The sequence below is a fragment of the Cinclus cinclus genome, chromosome 8 (assembly GCF_963662255.1).
Source record: "Cinclus cinclus chromosome 8, bCinCin1.1, whole genome shotgun sequence".
NCBI lineage: Eukaryota > Metazoa > Chordata > Aves > Passeriformes > Cinclidae > Cinclus > Cinclus cinclus.
The window spans coordinates 16,718,946-16,741,456 of record NC_085053.1 but is presented as its reverse complement, the minus strand read 5'-3'; the positions used below and the strand labels follow the sequence as shown (position 1 = coordinate 16,741,456).

General features: G+C 42.4%; 1 protein-coding gene across 1 annotated transcript; it reads right to left on the bottom strand.

The window, feature by feature from the left end:
* Window positions 1-2,308: 2,308 nt before the first annotated feature.
* Window positions 2,309-9,874, bottom strand: LPAR3 (lysophosphatidic acid receptor 3). The gene is made up of 2 exons (XM_062497511.1): window positions 9,139-9,874; window positions 2,309-2,658 (listed from the first exon to the last, which is right to left on the bottom strand). Exons 1-2 carry the CDS (start codon window positions 9,872-9,874, stop codon window positions 2,309-2,311), a joined length of 1,086 nt encoding a protein of 361 aa, XP_062353495.1.
* Window positions 9,875-22,511: the final 12,637 nt, after the last annotated feature.

The following is a 22,511-nucleotide window of genomic DNA, read 5'->3' as shown; positions in this document are numbered from 1 at the left end:
TGGAGAAATTTGAGGAGAACTGTCTTTTGTGGGAAGAACCCCACAAAGGAGAGGGGAAGAGTGTGAGGGAACCTCACCATGAGGAGGAAGGAGTGGCAACAACTGATGAGCTGACCACATTCCCTGTTCCCCTGCACCATTGTGGAACGGAGACAGAAAAAATCAGGAGTAAAACTAAGCCCAGGAAAAACAGAGGATGGGAGGAAAGTATTAAGATCGGGTTTATTTCCTGCTATCCTACCCTGATGTGATTGGTAATAATTTAATTTTTCTCCAAGTCAAGTCTATAATGGGTGATCAATCTCTCCCTGTCCTTATCTTGACCCATGAGCCTTTTGTTTAATTTTCTCTCCCCTGTCCAGCTGAGGAGAGGAGTGATGGAGCAGCTTTGGTGGATACCTGGTCTCCGGCCAGGCTCAATCCACCACACCACTGCCTCTACAAAGCACCACTTGACACACTTTTCAGAACACCAAAGCAGTGAAGTAGTATTTGCACCAAAAAAATTGCATTATAATAGCAAAAAATGTGTAAACGTTTTTAGAGTTACTCAAATACAGCATCTACCTTGAATACTGGGCCACATCCCTACAAGATAATGCATGTTATGGATGAGCTCTCTGAACAGGGCCTTGCTGTGCTTGTAAGATGTGCTAAGGGCTGCTGTGAAGTCCCCCAGTGCATTCTGCAACTCCCCTGCTCAGCCTTTGAGCCAAGGGCTGGTTCTGTTTTGACCAACACAGTCCAGGTATCCATATGCAAGTGGAACCAACGGAAGAATTTGTCCAAACTGCAGCTGAACTTTATCTTTCAGCTTCATAAACTCTGTCCTTGGTGTTGGCTCTTGGTGTTGTTCTCTAATAATTCCAAGTGGCCAAAACTTTCAAAGCTTTTCAAAGTGACCTCTGGTTGTGGCCAACTGCCTTAATACCAGGGATCAGACTTTCTCTGGGAGACAACACAGGAAACTCCTCTTGAAGTTAAAATGGCAACAGGGAGTTCACTGCTGTTGAAACACGGCAGCATGAACCAGCTTTTTAGAGTACTGAGAAATCTACAATCCAGTTTTTAATTTGAAAGATTAAATATAAGAAGTTTACCCTAGAGTTTTGTATTGCTGGACACTGTTAGAGCATGGTCCATAAATCAGAACTCCAGTCTGGGTTGTGGTTGCACTAGATTTGATCAGTCACAATGCTGAAAGCCCTCCATCGCCCACTGTTTCATGGTCTCTTGCTCAAGTACCTGTTCCAGTAAGATCTGTTTGTAAATCAGAGGTTCTATGTGGTCCAGACAAGGTCCAACAATCAATGCATACTGTGCTATGGTAGGGGCTTAAATTGATTTCAGGCTTTTTTTACCTGTAAATTAATTTCGATTTTAAATAGCTTTATTGAACCTGGACATAAGGGTATTTAAACTTCCCTTAAAAGTTCCTTTGTAAACCAGAGTTTTGGATCTCATTTCTCTCAGTGGCATGGCAGGTAAAGAGAGGCAAGCACACCCATTTAATGTTATCTAGGGAAGCAAGAAATTACCATCATGAATGCAGCCTCATTGCTTTTCTGTTAACCCACCCTGAATGCCTGCCTACCCAACAGCAGCAGAGAGTGCACTCTCTTTGCCTGCAGCATTCACCCCACTATGGAAGAAATAATGGCTTTTGTGCTTTCTGTACTCTCAGATCCTGACAGTCCACGGTCAGGCATACTTACACACACTGACACCTGGTCTGGGTCTCCCATCACAGCCAAGTTTCTGGCACAGCTTTAATAAACTATCTAACTGCCTATTTTGAAAGCAAGATAAGGAGGAGGAAGAGAAGAGGTAAGCATGAACTATTTCATGAACTTCACAAACCAAGAAAAGAGGTCACAGTTCTGTCCAACTGAGCCTACAATCCTCCTCAAGATGCACAGAAACTATTCAAAGCATAAATACTCAATGATTGCCAAACCTTCACAGTCAGGCAGGTTTCTTCTCTCTGTAGGAGCTTAAGGAGGGTCTCTCCACATTGCTTACATTTTGTTTCCATGCACAAGAAGTCTCTGAGAGGTATTTATTCTATTCACATGAAAAAACAATTTCATGTACTTGAAAGACAAAAAGGATGGCAGCACAGAAAGTTTTCTTCATTACAAAGTGTTTTTCCATCAGGCAATTATTTATAAGAACTTTTGTTAACACTGGAGTTGAGGCTCTGGAACAAAGTGGATATATTGTTTACCGGCTTTGCCAGTCAATCTCCTCTTACAAAACCTCTCCCTTCCCCCTCTCCTTTTCCAGCCAAGTCATTCCCTTGCAGAGCTCAGGAGTTTCCTTTGTCACCAAGATCTCCCTTTCCACAAATTGTCCCTTGAATAATGCCATCTTCAATGTAGTGGCCCGACATATCCGTGCTCCTGCAGAGAACTGTTGAGGGGATCCGAGATGAGCGTCTCTCCTGGCTCTTATCCTCAGAGGAGCAGCAAATCATCCTTTTCATGGTAGCCCACATCTCATCATCTTTGTATGAATAAATAATTGGGTTCATGACAGAGTTCAACAGGGCCAGGAGAAGAAACCACCTCTTAACATTCTGAATCCCACAGTCAGTACAGTTCAGGCCATCAAGCAATAACACGACCAGGCCAGGGGTCCAGCAGACAACAAAGGCACCTAGAAATATAGGAGACAATAAAAAAAAAAAAAAAATAAAAAAAAACCCCTGACTTCAAGCTTCTAGGGCTTTGGAGTGCTTAATATCTTACAAGATTTTTGAGTTTGTCAAAATTCTACACAAAAAAAATGATAAAAGCAGGAGAGGACAAAATTCTAATGACAGTAGCAAGATTGTGTCTGCTGCAGTTCCTCTGCCAAGCCCTGAGCAGGAGGCAGGGCAGCTCTCAGAAGACTGCAGGGAGCAAGAATCCAGACTGCTGAAAGCATCAACTCAAACACACATGGTAAAAGGTCATCCCAACAGTGATTTATCCATACTGATAAATAAACAAGAGCTCTGAAGCATGTAAAAGCAGAGAACTGGCACTTGAACACGCTTCCTCAGTTCATCTCTCTCATGTACTACAGGAGAAGATATCAGGTGGTTCACTTCCACCACTGCCATAATATGACCTAAAGAGAGAAGTCTCCTGCCACCCTACAGCTGACTCTGCAGTGCAAATTAATAAGGCAGGTGCCAATAATTTAAACATGTCCTGGGTGGGAAACCCACAGCAAGTGTAGGATGCATACCACTGCCTCGAATGCACTGTGGGCTCCCTGCTCAGAGCTGAGCTCACCTCCTTCCCCTGCTCTGTCCAGGCTATGCATGCTGAGACACACTAATTCAGCTGCAGGAAAAAAATCCAGTTGCACAGGAAAAGAGAGGAAGAAACAAATAGATGAGTTGGTGAAGTGAAGGATATAGCGATCAGGGCAAAGAAATGAAGGGTCAGGGAAAAAAGCCAAAACCAAAACAAAAAGTATGAGGAAGTTAAGTGCATAGTGGTGGCGGAAGACTCAGCAAGAGAGGCAAAAAAAAATTTAAAGTAAGACTAAGGGAGATCTTAGACAGACTGAACACAGCACAAAGAAAGCATTAAAACCACAACTTAGACGGCAGTTCAGTACTGCATTTGCATCTTCGATGTTCCTGCACACCCACACCGTGAGTGGGGGAGAGGAGGGGTAACATTGCTACCAAATGCAGCCTCAGCCTCAAGCTGGAGAGGAGCCTTGGACTGCCCCATCTGCCCCTTGGTCTCCTCACTGCTCTGCACCCCATGATCCCTTGCCCAGAGCCCAGGGAAGGAGTAGCCATATGCATGATAATACTAACTTAGCACAAGCCACAATTGCTGTCTGACATACAGAAATAGAAAATTACAACTCTGCCCAGCAGTCACAGTTTGAACAATGTACCAAGGAAATTCCAATCACTTATCACAGCAGAGTTTCCCCACTTTGGAGGTTAGAAAAAAATAATTCAACAAATAATAGCATCTACATGCCTAAAAGGTCTTCTGGGCATGTGGATATCTGTTCAACAATTTTGGTAGAACAAGCAAGTTCACCTCATCTTTTAAAAGCTGCTGATATTCCCAAATTCAAGCTGTGGAAGGCAACAGTGGGAGGGAGCCTGGACCCCAGTGCTAGAGCCAGTGCTCAGCAGCACCTCAGGCACCCCCTGCCATGCTGCACACACGGGCTGCTGTCAGCAGCACTGACACTTGTCCCCATCAAGGACTGACAGGTGGGCCATAATGGTATGTTAACTGGATTTGTGTGATTTAGCAAGCACTAGGATTGCTGAAAAATGTATCCAGGACAAGGTATTGTGGATCTTGCTGCAACCTTGTCCTCCTGGACTACAGACAAAATTCAACTGATTTACTCTGTTCTAGGCACTACTGAACAGAAAGGCAAGAGACCACTTTCTTCAGAAACTGAATTTTCTACTCAGCTCTACCAAGATTTTGTGATGCTAAGTACTAATTTCATGGTGTTAGTTTTGAGATACTGGTTAACATCAGTAACATTCCTCCATTGCCCACTGGCATCGGGAGCTGCATGCTGCTACCACAACACTTGTTTTCCCTGGTCAGTCTTTGTACTACATACTGGTTTGGCTCCTGCATGTTGAGTAAGCAGTTGTGAGCAGGGCACCAGCTCTCACTTATCATCTACAATGGAGAAAATGCTGAACAGATTTGCTGTTCTGGGGTTCACCAGCAAATCCCATCAGTTTTAACAAGCGCTGTAACCCAACCACCCAAACCGTACTGTGTCTAATTAAGTGCCTCAACAAGTATTCAGACACAGAGCTTTCACTTCCTGCCAAGGGTCACTGGCAAAGGTGCCAATCCACCAGCTCCATGAGAAACTGAGATGGTAACAAACCTTCCTTAGAATAGGTGCTGAAAGCATTTTGACCACTTGTACCATAAAGTGTGCAAGGTGCAACCATGCTGTTATGGAAGTCAGTAGGAGAGGAAAGAGACCCCCAAAAGGCATATTTAACAAAAGACACAGATTTCTCCTTCGAACAGAACCCAAGATTGCAGGCACAAGTTGTCCACAAACTCATAGGATGTATCCCTGTCTATCTACACAAGCAAAACCCTAAAACATTTCAGCTGCAAAAGTAAGGGAAGATAAAAGACACCTGCAGGCATGCCTCCACACACTTCCCATGACTGAAAACAAGGATGGGACAATTGATGCAGTGACAGTGTCCAAGTTACTGGATAATGCTTTCTCAGGGCTGCTGCTTTGACTCCATCAAAAACACATTTTGCTCTTAGCACGACAGAGATGAAAGTGAGGCATGTCTCAGACTTGCAGCCCTCCTCAGATTTTGTTATTTTTACCACCAAGCTTTCAGAGGGAACCATGGTTAAGCATAAAAATATACTTCAGTCTCAGCCCTTTGGCAATTTTCTTGTTTGCAGAATATTTATCCCATAGGAGCTCCCCTCCCTGACAAAGTGCCACATTCCAAAAATAATTTAACTTCTGTGACTCTTTAAAATTCACAAATGTGACATGAAATACAGCCTGGCTACCCATAGATTAGAACAATCTGGAGTCTTTCCACCAGATTATGTGAGATCAGGTGTCACAATGCCTCAAGGTTAGTTTAAGGATTTTCCATTAGATTTAACCATGGAATTTCCTGTAGATTACATCATCGCTGTTTAAAAATTAATTCCTGTAGATCTGGAAGCACTACTGATGCTTCAACAGCATCATTTCACAAATTCCTGCACATCAAGGCTGTCCCTAAGCATTCCAACACAGAGGAAAAAAAACTGCAGTAGGTTCCAGCTGCCAATGCCACATGTGTGACCAAGTTAAAACAGTAAGTTACCAATTAAACTATAAATTCACTGAAACTGAAAATCATCCCCTCCAAAGCTGCTATTTCAGCAGGAATCTCACTGCCAGGTTCAGAGGAGCTACCACATACACAACCACCTGAAAAATCACATACCCACACACCTGCAGACACTCTTCTTCAAAGCTACAGTCACAGGTTGAGGTGGGGTTACACCACAAGGTCAGCCCAAGAGGATTTTAGCACCTTTTTCTTGGTTTCAAATTTTCCACTTTCCACCAGATAACTTCCTGTGGTTCAGCATGCCAAAGGGAAAGCCTTACTCCTATGCCACGATGGACAATTTTAGGGGTTATGGCAGGAATATGCAGATGACGGGGAGTGGACTCCAAGTCTCTGGAAGGGACCCTCCAAGCTTAAGTGATGGTGCAAAAAGCCACCTGAAGCTGTGGTCACCAGGAATCCATGAAATCACACTAAAATCTCAATTCCCCCAACTCTCAGGTGTAGTCTCACAGGAGGAGAGCACCCAGAGAGGACAGGGATGTTTTGCTGGAAGGGCAGCCAGCCACAGCCCAGCCTTCTCAAGGAGGGAGCAGGAGGAAGCTGGGAGGAGCAGCATGCCAGCAGTACCCAACTACACACAGCCTCCTTCCACACAGCAGCAGAGGAGAAGGATTTTGTCCTGAATCTTCCATAAAACCAACAGAGCACATGAACAAGAATGTTGAGGTGTATTACGCTTTATCCAGCATGGTATCTTGCAATGGGCTTTTAGTTAAGATGATATCAAGCATGTACTCCAAAGCATTTTCAGATGTTTTGAAAAAAAAAAAAAAAAAAAAAAACTGCTTTGGGTAAAACCTGTGTGCTGCATATAGATCTAGGCTCTTGCATCAGTGGTTATGAGCAGAATTTTTGGAAGAATCACTTTGGTCACTTGGTGACTCCTGTGGTAATTGGAAAGTCCAGAAAACAAGCTATTTGGTTTTTAATACATTTTGCACACAGTGCTTGAATGACTTGGCCAGGAGAACATATTTCAAACTGTTTAAAAAAAGATAGGTTGTCATTCTTGGGAATAAATGGTTATAAAATGCCCCTCAAAGTCAAAATTTGGAAAACTGATATGAAGGAACATGCCAAGATACCTTTCTTCTAATCCATGATCTTGAAGTAGACTGCACACCCAGCAACACCAGCATTAATTTAACTTCTTTGGAAGCAGGCTCTGTTTCAGTTTTGTTTCTGACTGACAAAGTAAATATACAAAATTATGATCTACAAAGTAGTGCTCAGGCTATGTTAAATTTGCCTGGCCCAGCACACAATAACATTAAATGTTCTGCCTGAATTATAGTTCAATTTCATGGCTGAAAAGCCATATACTGTAAGAAGAAGCTAATGCTGAACTTCAAATCAACCTGTAGTCCTAAAGCTCCACTCTCTAGTAAAAGAAATATCAAGTTTGAAATGAGATTTTACGTGAGGTTTATTTCCACACAGCAGCACAGTCACAGAGAACACTGAAGGCTTGCCACAGGCTAAAGGACCATGAGGGATGAGAGAATGGCATCCACCATCCCTGTCCTTCCAACACCCACAGGGGTTGCAGGGTGCAGTTCTGCCTTCAACAGAAATGCTCAGAGAACTGCTTTTTAAAAGTGCTCTATTTTCTGTCTCTTTCTAATGCAGCAGTTAACTACAGTCTACTCATCTCCATGCATTAGGAGTAGCATATTTGGAGCAATTCAGAGTTCTCCTGCAGAGATTTTCTCCTTCCAGGTGGATGGTTTAGGTTTCACTGCACAAGAGCCTAGGTGGGGCAAAAGATCAAACCTTGTTCTTGCAACAAGGGCAGGGAGACAGGAGCAACCACCAAATTGAATCTCAAAAGAAGAACAGCTGGGGAAGGATTTAGAAAGAAAAAGCTCTGGCAGCAGACAAGCCAACTCCAGAAGTACAATTCCATGTACAATCTTGTACATGCTTGATCAGTCCCCTTTCTTTTACAAGGTCAGGCACTGTGAAGTTTAATGGAGTTCAGCTTCTGAAGCTCTTTAAGACATCATTCAGTAGACAAAGGTGTTATGTAGCATAGCTTTATTATTACAGAAAAAAATAATAAAATCAGATGCCAGACTATGCAAACAACATCCAAAAAACTGCAAGGGGAAGAAAGTGTCCTCAACTTGAACTTCCTACCCTGGCAAGCCCTACCTCCATGAAAAACAACACTTTTCTCCCAGAGCTCTGTGATACTACCATGCTGCAGTATGACACAACTCTGTCCCAGGTATACATGACCACCAGCTTTCCCAAAAGCTCCAGCTTTGTTGTATTGGCTCATCCAACCTCAGAACAGCTGTTAGAGCAGTAAAGCCATATTTGTGGGTTTAGAGTCCACCACCAGCCCAGCTTCACAAATGTATAACTCCAGTTGCACCTGGAGCCCTGCTTACACAATATCTGGTTTCCAGAACACATCTTGTTCAGATTCAAGTAATTCTGGGGAAAATTGACTGCTACAGCTAGTATTTGTTCCGAGAATCTGTCACCTGCTGTTTTCATCTCTAATTTCATGTACATTACATCACAATTCCCTAATGAAGTGATCTGAGCTGCTCAAGGATCAAGAGTGTCTCTAGGGTGAAACTCAAGCCAAATCTCATGTTATGATTTAGAGATCTAAGGCTAGATTGTACCATCATTATCTAAAAGTATTGGCACCATGCAATATCCACAGAATGAAGGTGAATCCTTCACTTGAAAAGCAAATACCTATCGAAGACCCATCAGCCATTCTCTCCCTAGGGAAGGTGCATTTCCAGGGGGAAGAAGATTCTACGTCCAGGAAACAGCCAAGATGTGCAAAGACAACTATCAACATCCAATATTAGTGCTCACGGCCTTGTACAAATATTAAAAACCAGTATTTTGAAAATGTTCTACTAGGTAATTATAAATCTTCACAAGCCTTTCTCCAAAGTGATTTTGTACCTTCCTGCTTAAAAAAAAAAAGCTAAAAATCTTTACGTTCGCAATTTATGTTTTGTAACAAGATGTCTACTTTTATGTGTTGACCAGTCCTCTATTCCATGTTTCTGCATAGTGCAAAAGCTATTTCACTGTCTAAAGCACACAGAAGGCTAGATGCCTCCAGCACTTGCAAATTCAGTGAGGTTTTTTTGCATTAGGAGGGCTGAGCAACTTTTGTGGAATTTTTTGTTGGTTTGTTTCAAATAAAAACTAAACCAAACCAACACAAACCAATTCACTGGCACCACTAGCCTTGGCCATCATGGTTTGTAGTCTCTTACCTAAGACAGTCATGACAGTCTTCATAAGCTTCACAGGGGTTCTCCTCCGGCTAATGGACCCGCTGGTGTGTGATGACAAGACATTGGTTTTCCTCTGGACGTACATGTAGATTCTTATGTAAACCACCACCATAATGAAGAACACAACCAGGTTTAAGACACTCCAGAACACCAGGTAACTTCTGCTGTAAATGGGTGCCAGGGATGAGCAGACAGTAATGTCACAGAGACAGTTCCACCCCAAGGTCGGAACAGCACCCATGAAAATAGCAATGGCCCAAATTGATATAATTAAGAAGGTGACTCTCTTCTTGGTGAGGTTGCTGTGGATCTTCATGCGCATGATGGACATGTGGCGCTCCACAGCGATGACGAGGAGGTTCACCAGGGACGCCGTCAGGCTGGTGTCCAGGAGACCCTGACGCAAGAACCAGCGGTTGACCGTCAACGTCTTGGACACCGGGCCGGTGTTGAACATCAGGAAGACATAGGCGATTCCAGCAAAAAAGTCTGCAGCTGCTAAGTTGGCCAGAAGATAGTAAAAGGGGAAATGAAACCTCCTGTTCTTCACCACAGCTGCTATGACCAATGAATTTGAAATAAAAATGAAAAGGCAGAAAAATGTCCCAAAGCATAGAACACCGATGAGCTGTGGTCCTGTCCACTCATCCGCTGTGTCCGTCTTGGTCCTGTTGTAGAAAAAGTCCATGCGCTTGTCATAGTAGCATTCGTTCATCCTGGATTAAAGCCCCTGCATCCTAGGAAGGGTGGAAGGGAAAAAGAAAGAAGATTAGCCATCAGCTAACAGTTGCTTCAATCACCGTACCTTCCTTTTTGGGGGACAAAGGGCAATGACAGGGACACGAGAGGGTGCATACATGGAGGCCTTAAGTAAAAATTCAAACTGTACAGGACTGATGCTGAAGATATTCTGGAGGACCACAGTGCACGCACGATGCTTGGATGAATCAGGAATTTTAAAATATTTTCCTACTTAAAAAATTCCAGCAGGGTTCTTTTGCACTAGCAATCACACTGTACAGGCAACAAAGTGGAAGTTAAGAAAATTACTTTCTGGAGGTCATGGAGAAAATCTGAGCAACAGCCAAGCCATTCTTCCTTTGAAATCCCATGTTTGAGCCACAGCCCCATCATTATTTCCATTTCTCAGTGTAGCCAGTTGGGATAGGGAAGCATAAATCATAACTCTTCCATTTTACTGACTATGCAATAAAATGTCCATTACAGAAAATTTCTGTTTATTTGTTTTTCAATTATATATTAATAAATGCAAAAAATATGTGTATATGAGATACTACATATATACTACATATATATATACTACATATATATATTCTGAGCACATATCTGTTAGAGGACTTAAGTAAATAGGTTAACAAGGGAAAAATATTTCCTAGATATTTGACTATTCTAAAGCCAGAACTTATTTTACTGGGTTCTCAACCCACAGGCTTGTGAGCACCACCTAGCCCAGTTATCTTTAAAACCAAAATCCAGTTCCCTACCGAACCATAGCCTAAACCAAGTCCCAGGAACAGCAATAGTGCTGGGATTTATTTCTCATACCCACTCAGCACTATTTTGGACATAAAGTTATTAAACCTGATGATGGAGAGAGAGTTCAAATTCCAGATTACATCACAGTTCTGCTACTCTGGTGAGGTCAATGTCAGCTGCCTTGGCAATTTTACTGCCTTCTTTATGAACTAAACTGAACCTGGACTAATTTACACAGAAAATCTGACAGCAATATCTCATGGCTGCTGGACCCCATGCAGGGTCTCACAGCACAGAAGGGAGAGTTTGTGTCTGATCATCACTAGCACTCACATTCACTGTCAGTATCCAAAGAAGGGTTTTAATGAGCCCTTTATAGGTATTGTATTGCTTTAGAAAAAAAAAAAAAAAAACAACAAAACAAAAAAAACACAGCTATGGTACAAGATCCTAATCACATTAGATATTCTACAACCAACACAAAACCTAGAAGAAGTGGTTACAGGCAGAAAGATTAAAAAAAAGATTAAAAAGAAGCTTTCCACCTCTGCAAGTAAAACTATTGACAGATAAACATCAAGTTCACTTAGTCTATTATTACCCTGTGGTTATTTTACACTTAAATCTCATCTACCCAGGGACTGGGAAACAAATTAAACAATCCTCAGCAGGCTGGTTAATGCACCACTATTATAGTAAAGGTTCCTTCCAAGCTTTAAACTAAAAAGGTCCATTTTTTGTAATTTATGTTATACTACCTGTGTTATTTCATGCAATATTTATAGCAATTTGAAATCAAATTACACTATTCCATAATTAATATTTTCAGGAAATTTATCCTTTTTAGTATTCCACTTTTTCTGAACTAGCTCCTTAGCCTTTTTTCCTTGATTTTTCTGAATTCCCACCTTGTAGTCAACATGAAAGCAGGCCACTTGACATTGTTGTCCATTTTATTATACTCAGGATCCTGGCCAGCCACTTTTTTTACAAAACACTATATTACTTAAAGCATCAAATTTAAGCACATAGTCAGAACTAAGAACAGCTACTTAAGGACAAGAAGTGGAACGAAACAAGTAAATCATCCCTTGTGCTGAAATATTACAGAGCATCCCTCCATCTAAAAATAAAAAAACCTCAGCAATGCAGATCCACTGCAATGAGTCAACCGGAATTCAACGCCCACTGCTCCCTGTTCATGGCAAGGAGGGGGAGGTGGGCACTCAGTACATTCCCCATTCTCACCTAGGAAGTACTTGAAAATCAAATTCAGTCTGTAAGTGACCAGAAGTCCCTGAGGAGCTGCAGACAACAGCTACTCGAGTAGCCCAGTGCTGGGAACCCTGCCAGCAGAGAAGCCTCTGCTCTAACACATCAAGGCAGCGAAGGATTTACTGAGTTTGACATTAAGCTTTTACAGAACAGCCCAAATGCCTGCAAATAGAAGCAGCATTTTGGGCAAGAATAGAAGGGGGGGAAAAAAAAGAAAAAGAAAAGTAAAACTGTGAAAATTACAGGGAAGGTTTTCTGAACATGTTGTATCTTACTGTGTAATCATCTCAACAGATGAATCTCTTGCTTGCAGTGGCAGGAGAGTAAAGAAATCTACAAATGCTTTTTGCATCTCAGCTGTTTAAAAGCTTAAAAAAATCCAAAATATCAACTATGAATTTATTCTACAGCTTAATGAGGTCCCATCCTTATTTGAAGTAGTAACCAAAGTATTCATACATCTGTAATTCCCCACTGAAATAATTACACTACAAGCACTTACTGTCACACAGCAGAGCTCAAATGACAAATGATTTTGAAAGAGGTGTCTTGAGGCGTTGAGGTAAGATGAGGAGGAGTAGAAAAGCATCCAGCTGAGGTCTCAGAGTCACAGGGCAGACTCTGGAGACTTCCAAATGGAAGCTGCACCAAAGCAGAAGTTGAACTGGAGCTAATTTTACATCCCAGTCCTTCCAAGGGGAGATGCAGCACTTGGCCGTCTGCACCAACTTGTGTGCAACAAGCACTTACATCACCAGGGGCCTTGCAGTCAGTAGTTTTCTTCACACCTTTATCTGGAGTCCTCCCAGCAGAATGAGCCTGGTCTCAGGGGAGCTGTACAGCTGTGACAGAGCTATGCAGCTGAATCCTCAGTGATCCTGCCCCAGTCCACACCAGGTACCAGACATGGGATAGGATATCCCATAGCTCCTGGCATGTCACAGTTCCTGGCAGGATTTCTTCTCCAGGTCTTCTCTTCTGCAGCCAAATCAGAGATGCTTATCTTAATGAGGGCATGTTTAAACTTCAGAAGAAAAAAAAAATAACCCTTAAATATAGCCCTTTATTAAAAAAAAATCCTTAAACGTTACATGTTTCAGATCTGTTTATTAAGCACACAAGAATTTGATAATTCAGGAAAAATATTGTTCAAAGTTAGCAGAAAAGAAGCTAACTTATTAGTCTAGACTTAAAAAGGCAAGAGAGTCATCCAGGGTCTGCAGCAGAGAACTCCACCGTTGCGCTACTCACTTTAAGAAAAATTGCCTGATTTTGCTTTGAAATTGGTTCTCCCAAGCTTGATAGTTCTTGGGGTTGTTTCATGAGAGAGGGCAGCAAGCACTCTCTATTCACCTGTTCTACAGCACTTGGTGTTTCCTATCCCACCACGGGGATCTCCAGCAGTTACCACATACTGCATAGTCTGCAGATGAGTTGAGCTAACAGCTTGTTCTTTTACTTGCAGGCAAATACAGCAAAATTTGTCAAGTGCCAAAAGCATACCCTAAAAAGGTTCTTTTCCTCATTTCAATTTATTTAATTACCTCATTTCAACCAATAGTGGCCACAAAGGTCACAAACTGATGGACTATGAGCTGCATTTTCCTCTATCACTCGAGTAAATATTCAAGCTTTTTCTCTGTTCCAAAAAATCTCAAAGGATTTGGGATTTTAGTTAAACTGTTTTCAAATGCAAAAGCACACTTTAAGAATTCTTCCCAATACATAACATCTAGAATTTTATCAGTTTTAATGACAATTTGTATATTTTGATTGCTTACAAATTCCTCTATGACAGTATAACTCCTACTAAGTCAAAATATGTTCTTCACTTCACTTTAAATAAAAGTCAAGAATTCACATGAGTATGTAGGAATATATTACACTAGCTACCTGAATAAAGAATTAGTGGAATAAAACATCACCTAGATAGTTTTTTTGACCAAAAGCTTTTGCCAGTTGCAAGCCAGCATGCTTTAATAATTGTTATTCAATTGCCATCTTGTTTTCTTCAATAAATTCACTTAAAATCTGTACATTTATAATTAAATTTAATATCAGTTAAAGTGAGGATTTTTGGGGATTGAAACTGTGATTAAAATTAGCTTTAAGTAATTTTGATTAAAATATTAATCTTGCCTGTAAATCAGCTCTAAGTTGAGTTACTCATTATTAATGCAAACATTTTTGAAGAAAAACAAATAGTATTTTAATGATAAAGTCATTATAAAATTTAGCCTGCAAGCAATAATGTGATTCATGGCACACCCCCATGGTTTTCTGCCTCTTCACTGTCCATTAAAAACCAAGATGTTTCAATACATCGGCTACAAATTTATTGAAGTGCTGGCGTTATTTTGACTTAGATGGCCTCTGCTCTGTATAAATGCAGGAGGCAGGGAGCAGACAGGCCTGGGCTGGCACAGAAAGCTACTGTGAGAGGATTCAAGCCAGCTTTAGAGATGGACTGAAAGGTCCTGAGAGCAAAACTGAGCCTACAAGGAGGACAATAGTGGTGAAGCCCTTTAGCAGAGCAGGAAATCATCTTAGGGGAGAGGGAGGGGTGTTTGCCCAGGCAGAACAGCAGCCTGGTTTGCTGCTGGTTTTCCCGAGCTGTGCAGAATTTCAGGGTAGTTCAACACCCAAAATGATACACTCTGGAACAGGAGAGATCACAAAGCCAGTACAGTCCGGGCAGGTCTGTGAGACGGCGCAGAGGAGCAGGCTGTGCCCAGGCTCAGCCTGCAAAGCAGGCAGGCTGCCAGCTCTGCCTGAGCACTTTGCCTCCTGGCCCCCCTTCTCCATTAGCAAAGACAAGGTGCTAAATACACATGTTTAAGAGATTTTGAAACTTATTACAAAAGTTGCTCTGCAGAAAGCTGAGTTTATCACACTGCCTGATCACAGACATAGGTGGCAGAACAAGGAAGAGAGTCACTTGAAACATTCTCTTTACATTCAGACTGTCACTGCAGATAAGTATCAGCAGCAATTGCTTACTTACACATATTCCTCCAGCTTTTTAAATTTACCCTACAAGCAGCAGATGGCTCTTGATAGGGCACCACAAAAGGAGTGTCTGGAGGTTTTCAGCCTGTGCAGCCCCTGCCAAGGGCTCCCTGCACAAATACAACTCTTCATTTGCCTGCCTGCACCCTGTGCCACAGGCAGACACAGACACCCTCTGTCCTGTCCTCTTCTTGTGGATAAACCACTGCTGCTGCTTTTGTTCTTCCCATTACTGAAAAGCTCTCTCTCACCTTACTCCCCAGAGGAAGGCGCAAGCAGGAGGAAGCCAGGGTGCTGGGAAGCCAAAGCTATACACACCAGCAGTACCAGTTCAGAAGAGGAATTGGTTCCTTATTCCCCTCCACACCCTGCTACATGTATAACCACGGAGGAAAACACAACCAAATGATTGCACAGTAACCCAAGAAACCCATCCAGGTTACCTCAGCTTAGAAAGAAATACCAGTGCACAAAAGGGTGTGTAACACAGCAGAAGCCAAAAATGTTAATATGCAACTGTAAGGAAGAATTTTGTGAGGTAAGTACTCTGGCTCACTTTTAATTGCCTTTAAGAGTTTATTTATGTTATAACCAAAATCAGTTTAGAGAAACAAACTGAAAGAAAGCACATAGAGAGGACACAAAATTATGCATGCAAATATATCTAAACTAAAGCTTTTTTTTTTTTTTAAACCTGGTACTACTAGAGGATATAATTGAAGCCAACATTCATTTAACAGGTTTTGCAGAGACAAATTATCTCAGAAATGCAACTGGTATACATTTTGTTTACTACAGAAATTGTATAGGCATTGCCTTTACTTTAAACAGCATGGTACATAGTACATTCAAGGACCTGAAAAAGTAATTTTTCCAAAACCTTTTTTAAATGCAGATCTACCAATTGAAAAAAAAAAAAAGTTATGACTAAAAAACTATGAGGCCAAACGAATAAGTTATTCAAGCAGAAAACGTGCTTATTAGTAAGGAAATCTACTCATAGTTCTGTTTGGCTCTATGTTTTTTCTTTAGCTGAAGTGTCTCCAAGTTCAGATAACTGGCTGAACTCAAACCAGTTACTCCCAAGCAGCACTATCCCATTACCTGGATCTTCAATACCTTTCAGATGAAGAAGAGCAAAGTGCCACATCTATTTTCTCTCCAAGCCTGTTTCACCTACATAATGTTAACTTATGGGAAGTACAGCAGCACTCATACTTCCATCGTGGTTCTGGATATTTACAGTAGTAATCCATTTCTGTGGTGTCATCTTTTGTACTGGGAAGGGAATGGGCCAAAATGAATGAAGATGATTCTTTGGCAGCTCTTAAGTATCCATGGTGGAAACATTTAAGGTTTTTATTTATCATACATCCTGCATAAAAGACTAATGTAATATGGTACAAATAGAGAGCCTCAAGGAAAGTATTGAGCCTACCAAAAATGTAGAACCTCAGGACTAAATATTTAAAGTTGCAGAGATAGGAAGGAGTACCACCAGCCACAAACTACAGTGCTCTGTACACACCGTCTGATAAGAGGCTTAAAAAAAATCACAAGTGCAAGGGCACACAAGTGTCACCCTGTGCATGTAAGTGACAGTGCTTTTCCTCTGCAAGCTGCTGCACACTGACACTGACAGTGGAACTGTGAAACAGATACAGAGGCACCTCCACCAAGGTATTACAAAGCTCAGGCTCAGGCTCCAGCTTCTGAAATCCCTCTAGAACGACGCTGCTCTTCTGCAGTAAATTGTTTCTGAAAGCTCTGATGCACTGCAGAAATTTGTTAGGGACAGATAGATAGCAAGTAACTCACTAGTTACCACAAGTTTAGACTTCAGACTTTGGTAATTTAAGACTTTGGGAAATTATGGTTTACTAGATCTATATATGGAATTCAAACTAAAAACTTTGCTGCAAAGCCTTCATTTAGTCTCCTTTAAGTGTGGTTCTGGAAGGAGCTGGCAGGTCATCCTATAATGTGGAAACAGACAGAGCATTTAAAGTATTTAAAAGTCATTCAAACAGCCTATACATTGTGAAACATGCCTAGAAGAAAATACCTGTTCTGCTTCTAAAGTAAGTTTCCTGTTTCTGCAGAACTTCCAGGTCCTCTCACTGATCATTACCAGCTCCATTTTGCCATTCAACAAATCAGCCTTCTTTCACAAAAATCTACAGAATGTGGACACAGACTATTTCAGCACAGCCCCAAACGAGTCAACTTTTACTGCTCATTTTCAGCACCTACTGATGAGGACTTAAATCACACCATTGCTGATTAAAACAAGTCACTTGACTGCATCTGATCTGTTAAGTGATTTGGAGCCTGTGTTTGCAGTCAAACCTGTCAGTGGAACTGTTAGAAATAGCACACTCCAAGACATATTTGCTCAAGACAAAGAAGCTGGCCTAATGGCATAATAGTAGAATTCAGGTATGTCTGTCTTTAAGACTAATACCCAAGATAAATATATTTTTTACAGTGTCAAATCATATACTTCAGAGGAGTTATTTCATTATCTGATGTCATAAAGCCTTTGCTGGAAGACATTCCTAAATTGTTAATGGTCAGTATAGCACAGGATAAGGACACAGCCAGTCTAACTTGTCTGAAACTTTCACCTAGCATTCTGACAAAAAAGTTAAATACATCTCTCAGCTTCACATGGTGGTAAGGACTGCTGCTACTTTAACTGATTGTGCAGATTTGGTTTGTGGGGTTGTTTGATTTGTTTTGTCTGCTTTTAATTTAGCTTTCACTACAGAGATAAGCTTAGTGAAATCAGAATTTTCACCACATAACTGGATTTGAGTTGTGCTTTCCACTGCACCTTTTAGAAGACCATAAGAACACACATGAAACCACACACTCAGCACAACTTAAAGAACCAAGCTACAGCAATGAAGTTTACCACTCTGCAACAAGAAATGCCTTTTTCTATACACATATCACAGATAGGAGAGCAGATCTAAGCGCATGGTCTCTGGAAACGCAAGGGTACAAAACTGCTTCCTCTCCCCCCCGACTTTGTTTCCTTAAGGGAAAGAATTTATCATGCAAAATAATGGCAGTGTATTTTTCCGGTGTATCTCACACATTAAGGTAACACCGTACGGAAAGACGCCCCTTTGCCGGCACCCGCAGTCCCTCCCAGCCGCCCGCACATCAGCAGGGCAGGGCCCCGCGCACCCAGGGCTGTGCAAACGGAGTCTAAAGCGCAGGGAAACTCACGTGTGCGGTTTTGTACCAGTCCGTGTCTGCACACACCGCGACGTGTCTCCGGGACAGCGCGGCTGCAGCGGCTCTGCCCCGCCGGGCTCGGGCTGCGCTCCGGGCGCTCCCGGCTCTGCCCTCCCGGCTCTGCCCGCTCTGCCCTCCCGGCTCTGCCCGCTCTGCCCTCCCGGCTCTGCCCTCCTCCACTGCCCAGGGCTCCGGCACCACCGCAGAGTTTTACCGAGCTGCAAAAGCAGCGCCAGCCCGACTCCTGGGGGAAAGGCGAATTCCTCCCGGAGCTCGTCCAGCCCCGTAGCAAGTGTTCCCACCGCTGCCCCCTTCAGGGAGCCGCCGGCCCGGCCCCGCAGTCGGCGGCAGGGGCTCAGCCTGCCCGCCCCGGCCCCACTCACCGCAGCCCCGGCGCGGAGCGGAGCAGCGCCAGCGCCGCCGCCAGAGCGGGCCCGCCCGCTCCGTCCCGTCCCGTCCCGTCCCGTCCCGTCCCGTCCCGTCCCGTCCCGTCCCGTCCCGTCCCGTCCCGTCCCGCTCCGCCCGCCTTAACCCGTCCGGCCCTGCCCGCCCCGCACCTGCCCCAGCGAACGGCAAAACTCGCCCGGGCCTTTGTTTCCTCCCCGGGGCTTGGGTCCCCTCCGGCACGGGTAGCTGTAGAGAACGCTAGCGAGAGCCCCGAGCGAGACGGAGCTGCACGACTCTAAAGGGCTGTGCTGCCCGGAAAGCCCACCAGCGGGTACATCGTCACTCACGCGTTAGGAAACAAATGCAAAACCCAAATAAAATTGCAATAACTTCTGCGAATAGATCCGGACAGTACAGACTGGTAGAGCACCACACGTAGTATTTCTTTGAAACGCAGTGTAAAAAGCAAACAAGAGCCACTTCACACCCAACAAACAGCGTGATACAGAAATTTGGCGGCTCATGAAACCTCCAAGGGGCAGAACTGAGCACACACAGCTTTGCAACTAAGAACAAATCCGACTCAAAAGTAGAAGGTAGTACAAAATCTAATTTATCTGAAGCGTGTGATCAAATATATCTGAGCCATTGCTACCTACCTGACTCACTTACTGAGGCCAGGCGTACGACCACATAGTGCAGAACTGGGCGCAGGTCTGCTCAGAGCCAGAGAAGTGACAAAAGAAAACCTCAGCACAAGATCTCTGCCCCACTTCTCAGAAACTCTGGTAAAAATTACAGCATGAAACTTAGGGTGTTGGTGTTAAAGTAAGGCTAAGTACAGCCTTGTGCGTGGGAAAAAAAAAACAACCACAAAGACAAAATAAACCTCTCAGAACACGGGCCCAAAATCTTACTCTGTTCCCCTCACCTGAATGCTCAACTTGAGGATGGCTCAGGAAATTTTCTTCTCTTCATTCCTGTCCATGTCTTTCCAATAGGAGCTTCTCACTGTCTCATCCATTTCTGTGCTCCTTTTGTTAAATCCTATAAGCAATTAGCAAAAGCTTCTTATTCCCAGAGAACAGGACTATGAAAGGCAGCAGCCCTTTTTCAGAGCACTTTGCAAAAGTTTATGTTCCTGTTCTGCTTCCATTACTGTGCATCACCTCTTTAGCAGCTGGAGTGGGACCACCTATCAGACATCGACTGTGTTCAAATCTATATTAATGCGCAGAATTCAGAGTCAACATATGCCAGATTTCCTGTTAAGTTTCACCTTTGTGGAATACAGAGGCAGTAATAGCCTCCAGCAAGCCTCTTATCTTTTCTTCTATGAAGAAAAAAAAACAGAACACCAGATGGTGAAGATAAAAATTGGTTTTTACCACACATTAGTGACCTCCTCTAATATGGTAGGGCTGAAGCAGCAGTCTAGCTAGCAAGTATTTCACATCATTTAAACCATTAAAAAGTCAGTACTGAACAAGAAAGCTTAATTATTCCATTACAGATATTAAGTCTTAAAATCATTTAAGAAATATTAAGTATTCTCTGCACTCCTTTTGTTGATAATGCTTTCCCTCACTCCCTGACGGATTCTCTTACAAACAAGTATTTACCTGAGCAATGATTTTGGCAGGTCCCATTAAGAAAGAGTTGGAGCTTGAGTGAGGAGCCAGAGCTCCTGCACCATGGCTCTGTGTCAGGGGTATGGGAGGCACCTCACCTGCTTTAGGGAAGAGAGACCCCAGGCCCCTGGACATGATGAGCTTGTTACACTGTTCATACATTTCATGACTAATTATCCACATGCATGCTTTAGTGTCTGTTTTTGCTAGGTTCCAGTCTCTGACCCAAGATTTCTCCAAGTACTGGCAGAGGGCAGAGCAGTAGGGAAAACACAGTTTATTTTCAAGCATGATGGAACTGCTTGATTTAGAAAGAGGCACTCCAGAAAACTAACTGGTAAAATAGCAGCAAATTCAGAAAACACCAGCATCTCACATATAACCAAGCAGATTGCACATTGCAAGGCACAAGGGGACCTTGGGAATCAGTTAATGTTGGTCCTTCTCCAGTCTGCAGAAGTGTTTTTTGGGTTATCCAGGGCCCCAGAACATACACTAGAAAACTAACACTGCCCCAAACAAGTTCTGCAGATAAACACCAGGAGAAAAGTTAACTCTTCTGTCAACAGTGGAAGACAGTAATGCTCTGTTCTAGAACACACAATTAGTGACAAAACAGTTACAGAAAATCTTTGCTACGAGCACAGTGTCTCAGTTATTGGCAGCAATTTCAGTTATAGCCACAAACTGTAGTGAGATTAGGCCACAGCAACACACTGAGCAGACTGGGATAAGAAAAAATCCACTGTTCCAAATACATTTCAGCAATAGAAGCAGTAAAATGTACAGAGCAAAAATGTTCTAGACACCTAGCTGCAGTCTAAACAAGGCAAAATGGCATTAACTTTCAACAACAACCACACAAGTTTAATTGTTATGAAGGCAAACACTAGGCAAGAGATTAAAACAAACAAAAAAAGGGAAAAAAAAAATCTGCTACTCATCTCACTCATACCCAGGCAGCATTTTGAATTGCCTTTGCCATTTGAAACACTAACAAGCCAGAACCTGCAGAGAACTCATTTGTAGTTAAGGACACACAGCAGAACCAAGTCCTAGCAAACACGCTGACCTCATCTACTGTAGAGTGCCTTTTTTAGAGAGCAAATAGTGGAGAGACAAAAGTGGAGCATCTAATGTAACATCTAATCCCACTCCAGGAACTGTCAGCACTCCTGGAAGTTTCCAGAAATGCCTGGCTAACAGTTATTCACTACTATCCTGGAAGTGCTTTTAAGTTCCCCAAAGTCCCTGCTCTCACTGAAAAAAGTTTATCAAGAGGCAAGGGGAAAGTACACTCTTTGGAGTTGGCCATCCCAAAGACACCTAGAAAGTCACTTGAACAAACCAATGGCAAGATTATTGCTATATATTGCTATATATTTTCTTCCAATTATATGCTTGAAATAAAAGAAGTAAAATTCAATGGTACCATTTTTCCCTGAATTTTTCCTCTGGATTATGAAAATACAAGACTATAATACTGCCTAAAAAAACCCATGTGCACACACACACACACAAAAAATCTTCCCAGCAACCTTCAGAAAATAAGATAATACTTATCATGACAATTTCCAACCATGTAAAAAGTATTTAAATATAGGCGGCAAATTTAATCTGGATACAGTACAAATCAATATTGTGGGTATAATAGAAAAGACAGCCAAAGAAGATAAAAGGATAACAAATTGCTTTTTATTAAAGCTGTTAAAGAAAAGACTGTGACCTACAAGTGGTTTGTGTTAATATATATACAAGAGGGAAAACAGCAATTACTTTCCACTTGTGCAGCTTTTTAGTTTTACATAAATTTTATTCAAGTAAATGAAATATGCCCAGTAGAAATGACAGGCTGAAGGCATCAAATTAGATGAAAAACTCTTCCCTTCTTGACTTCTTTTTAATACTTTTAACCTCAGGATTATTTTTTTAAAAATTTCATATAATTATTTTCATTATTAACAACAACAGTTGATTCAAGCCATTTTCCTTCCTCCTCAAGACCATTAACAAACTGAGCTTCCACAGACAATGCTCAAGGATCAGTCTTCTCTAACATGACACAACTTGAGGCAAGAACACAGAATTCTTCACAGCTGTCCTCCAGACACAGCTTCTGGGTCTCCTGTTGGTCAGCCAGCTGCTGTCACATTAATAGATTTCTTCCCCAAGACCTTAATTAGCTAAGACTGTCTGTTCATGAGGCAGATCCAGATGGCAGGTTCCACTGCAATTTGGAGAATTATCCTTCTCCATACCACTATGCTTCCTTTGCATATATCAGTGGTGAACTTCAATCTGCAGCCA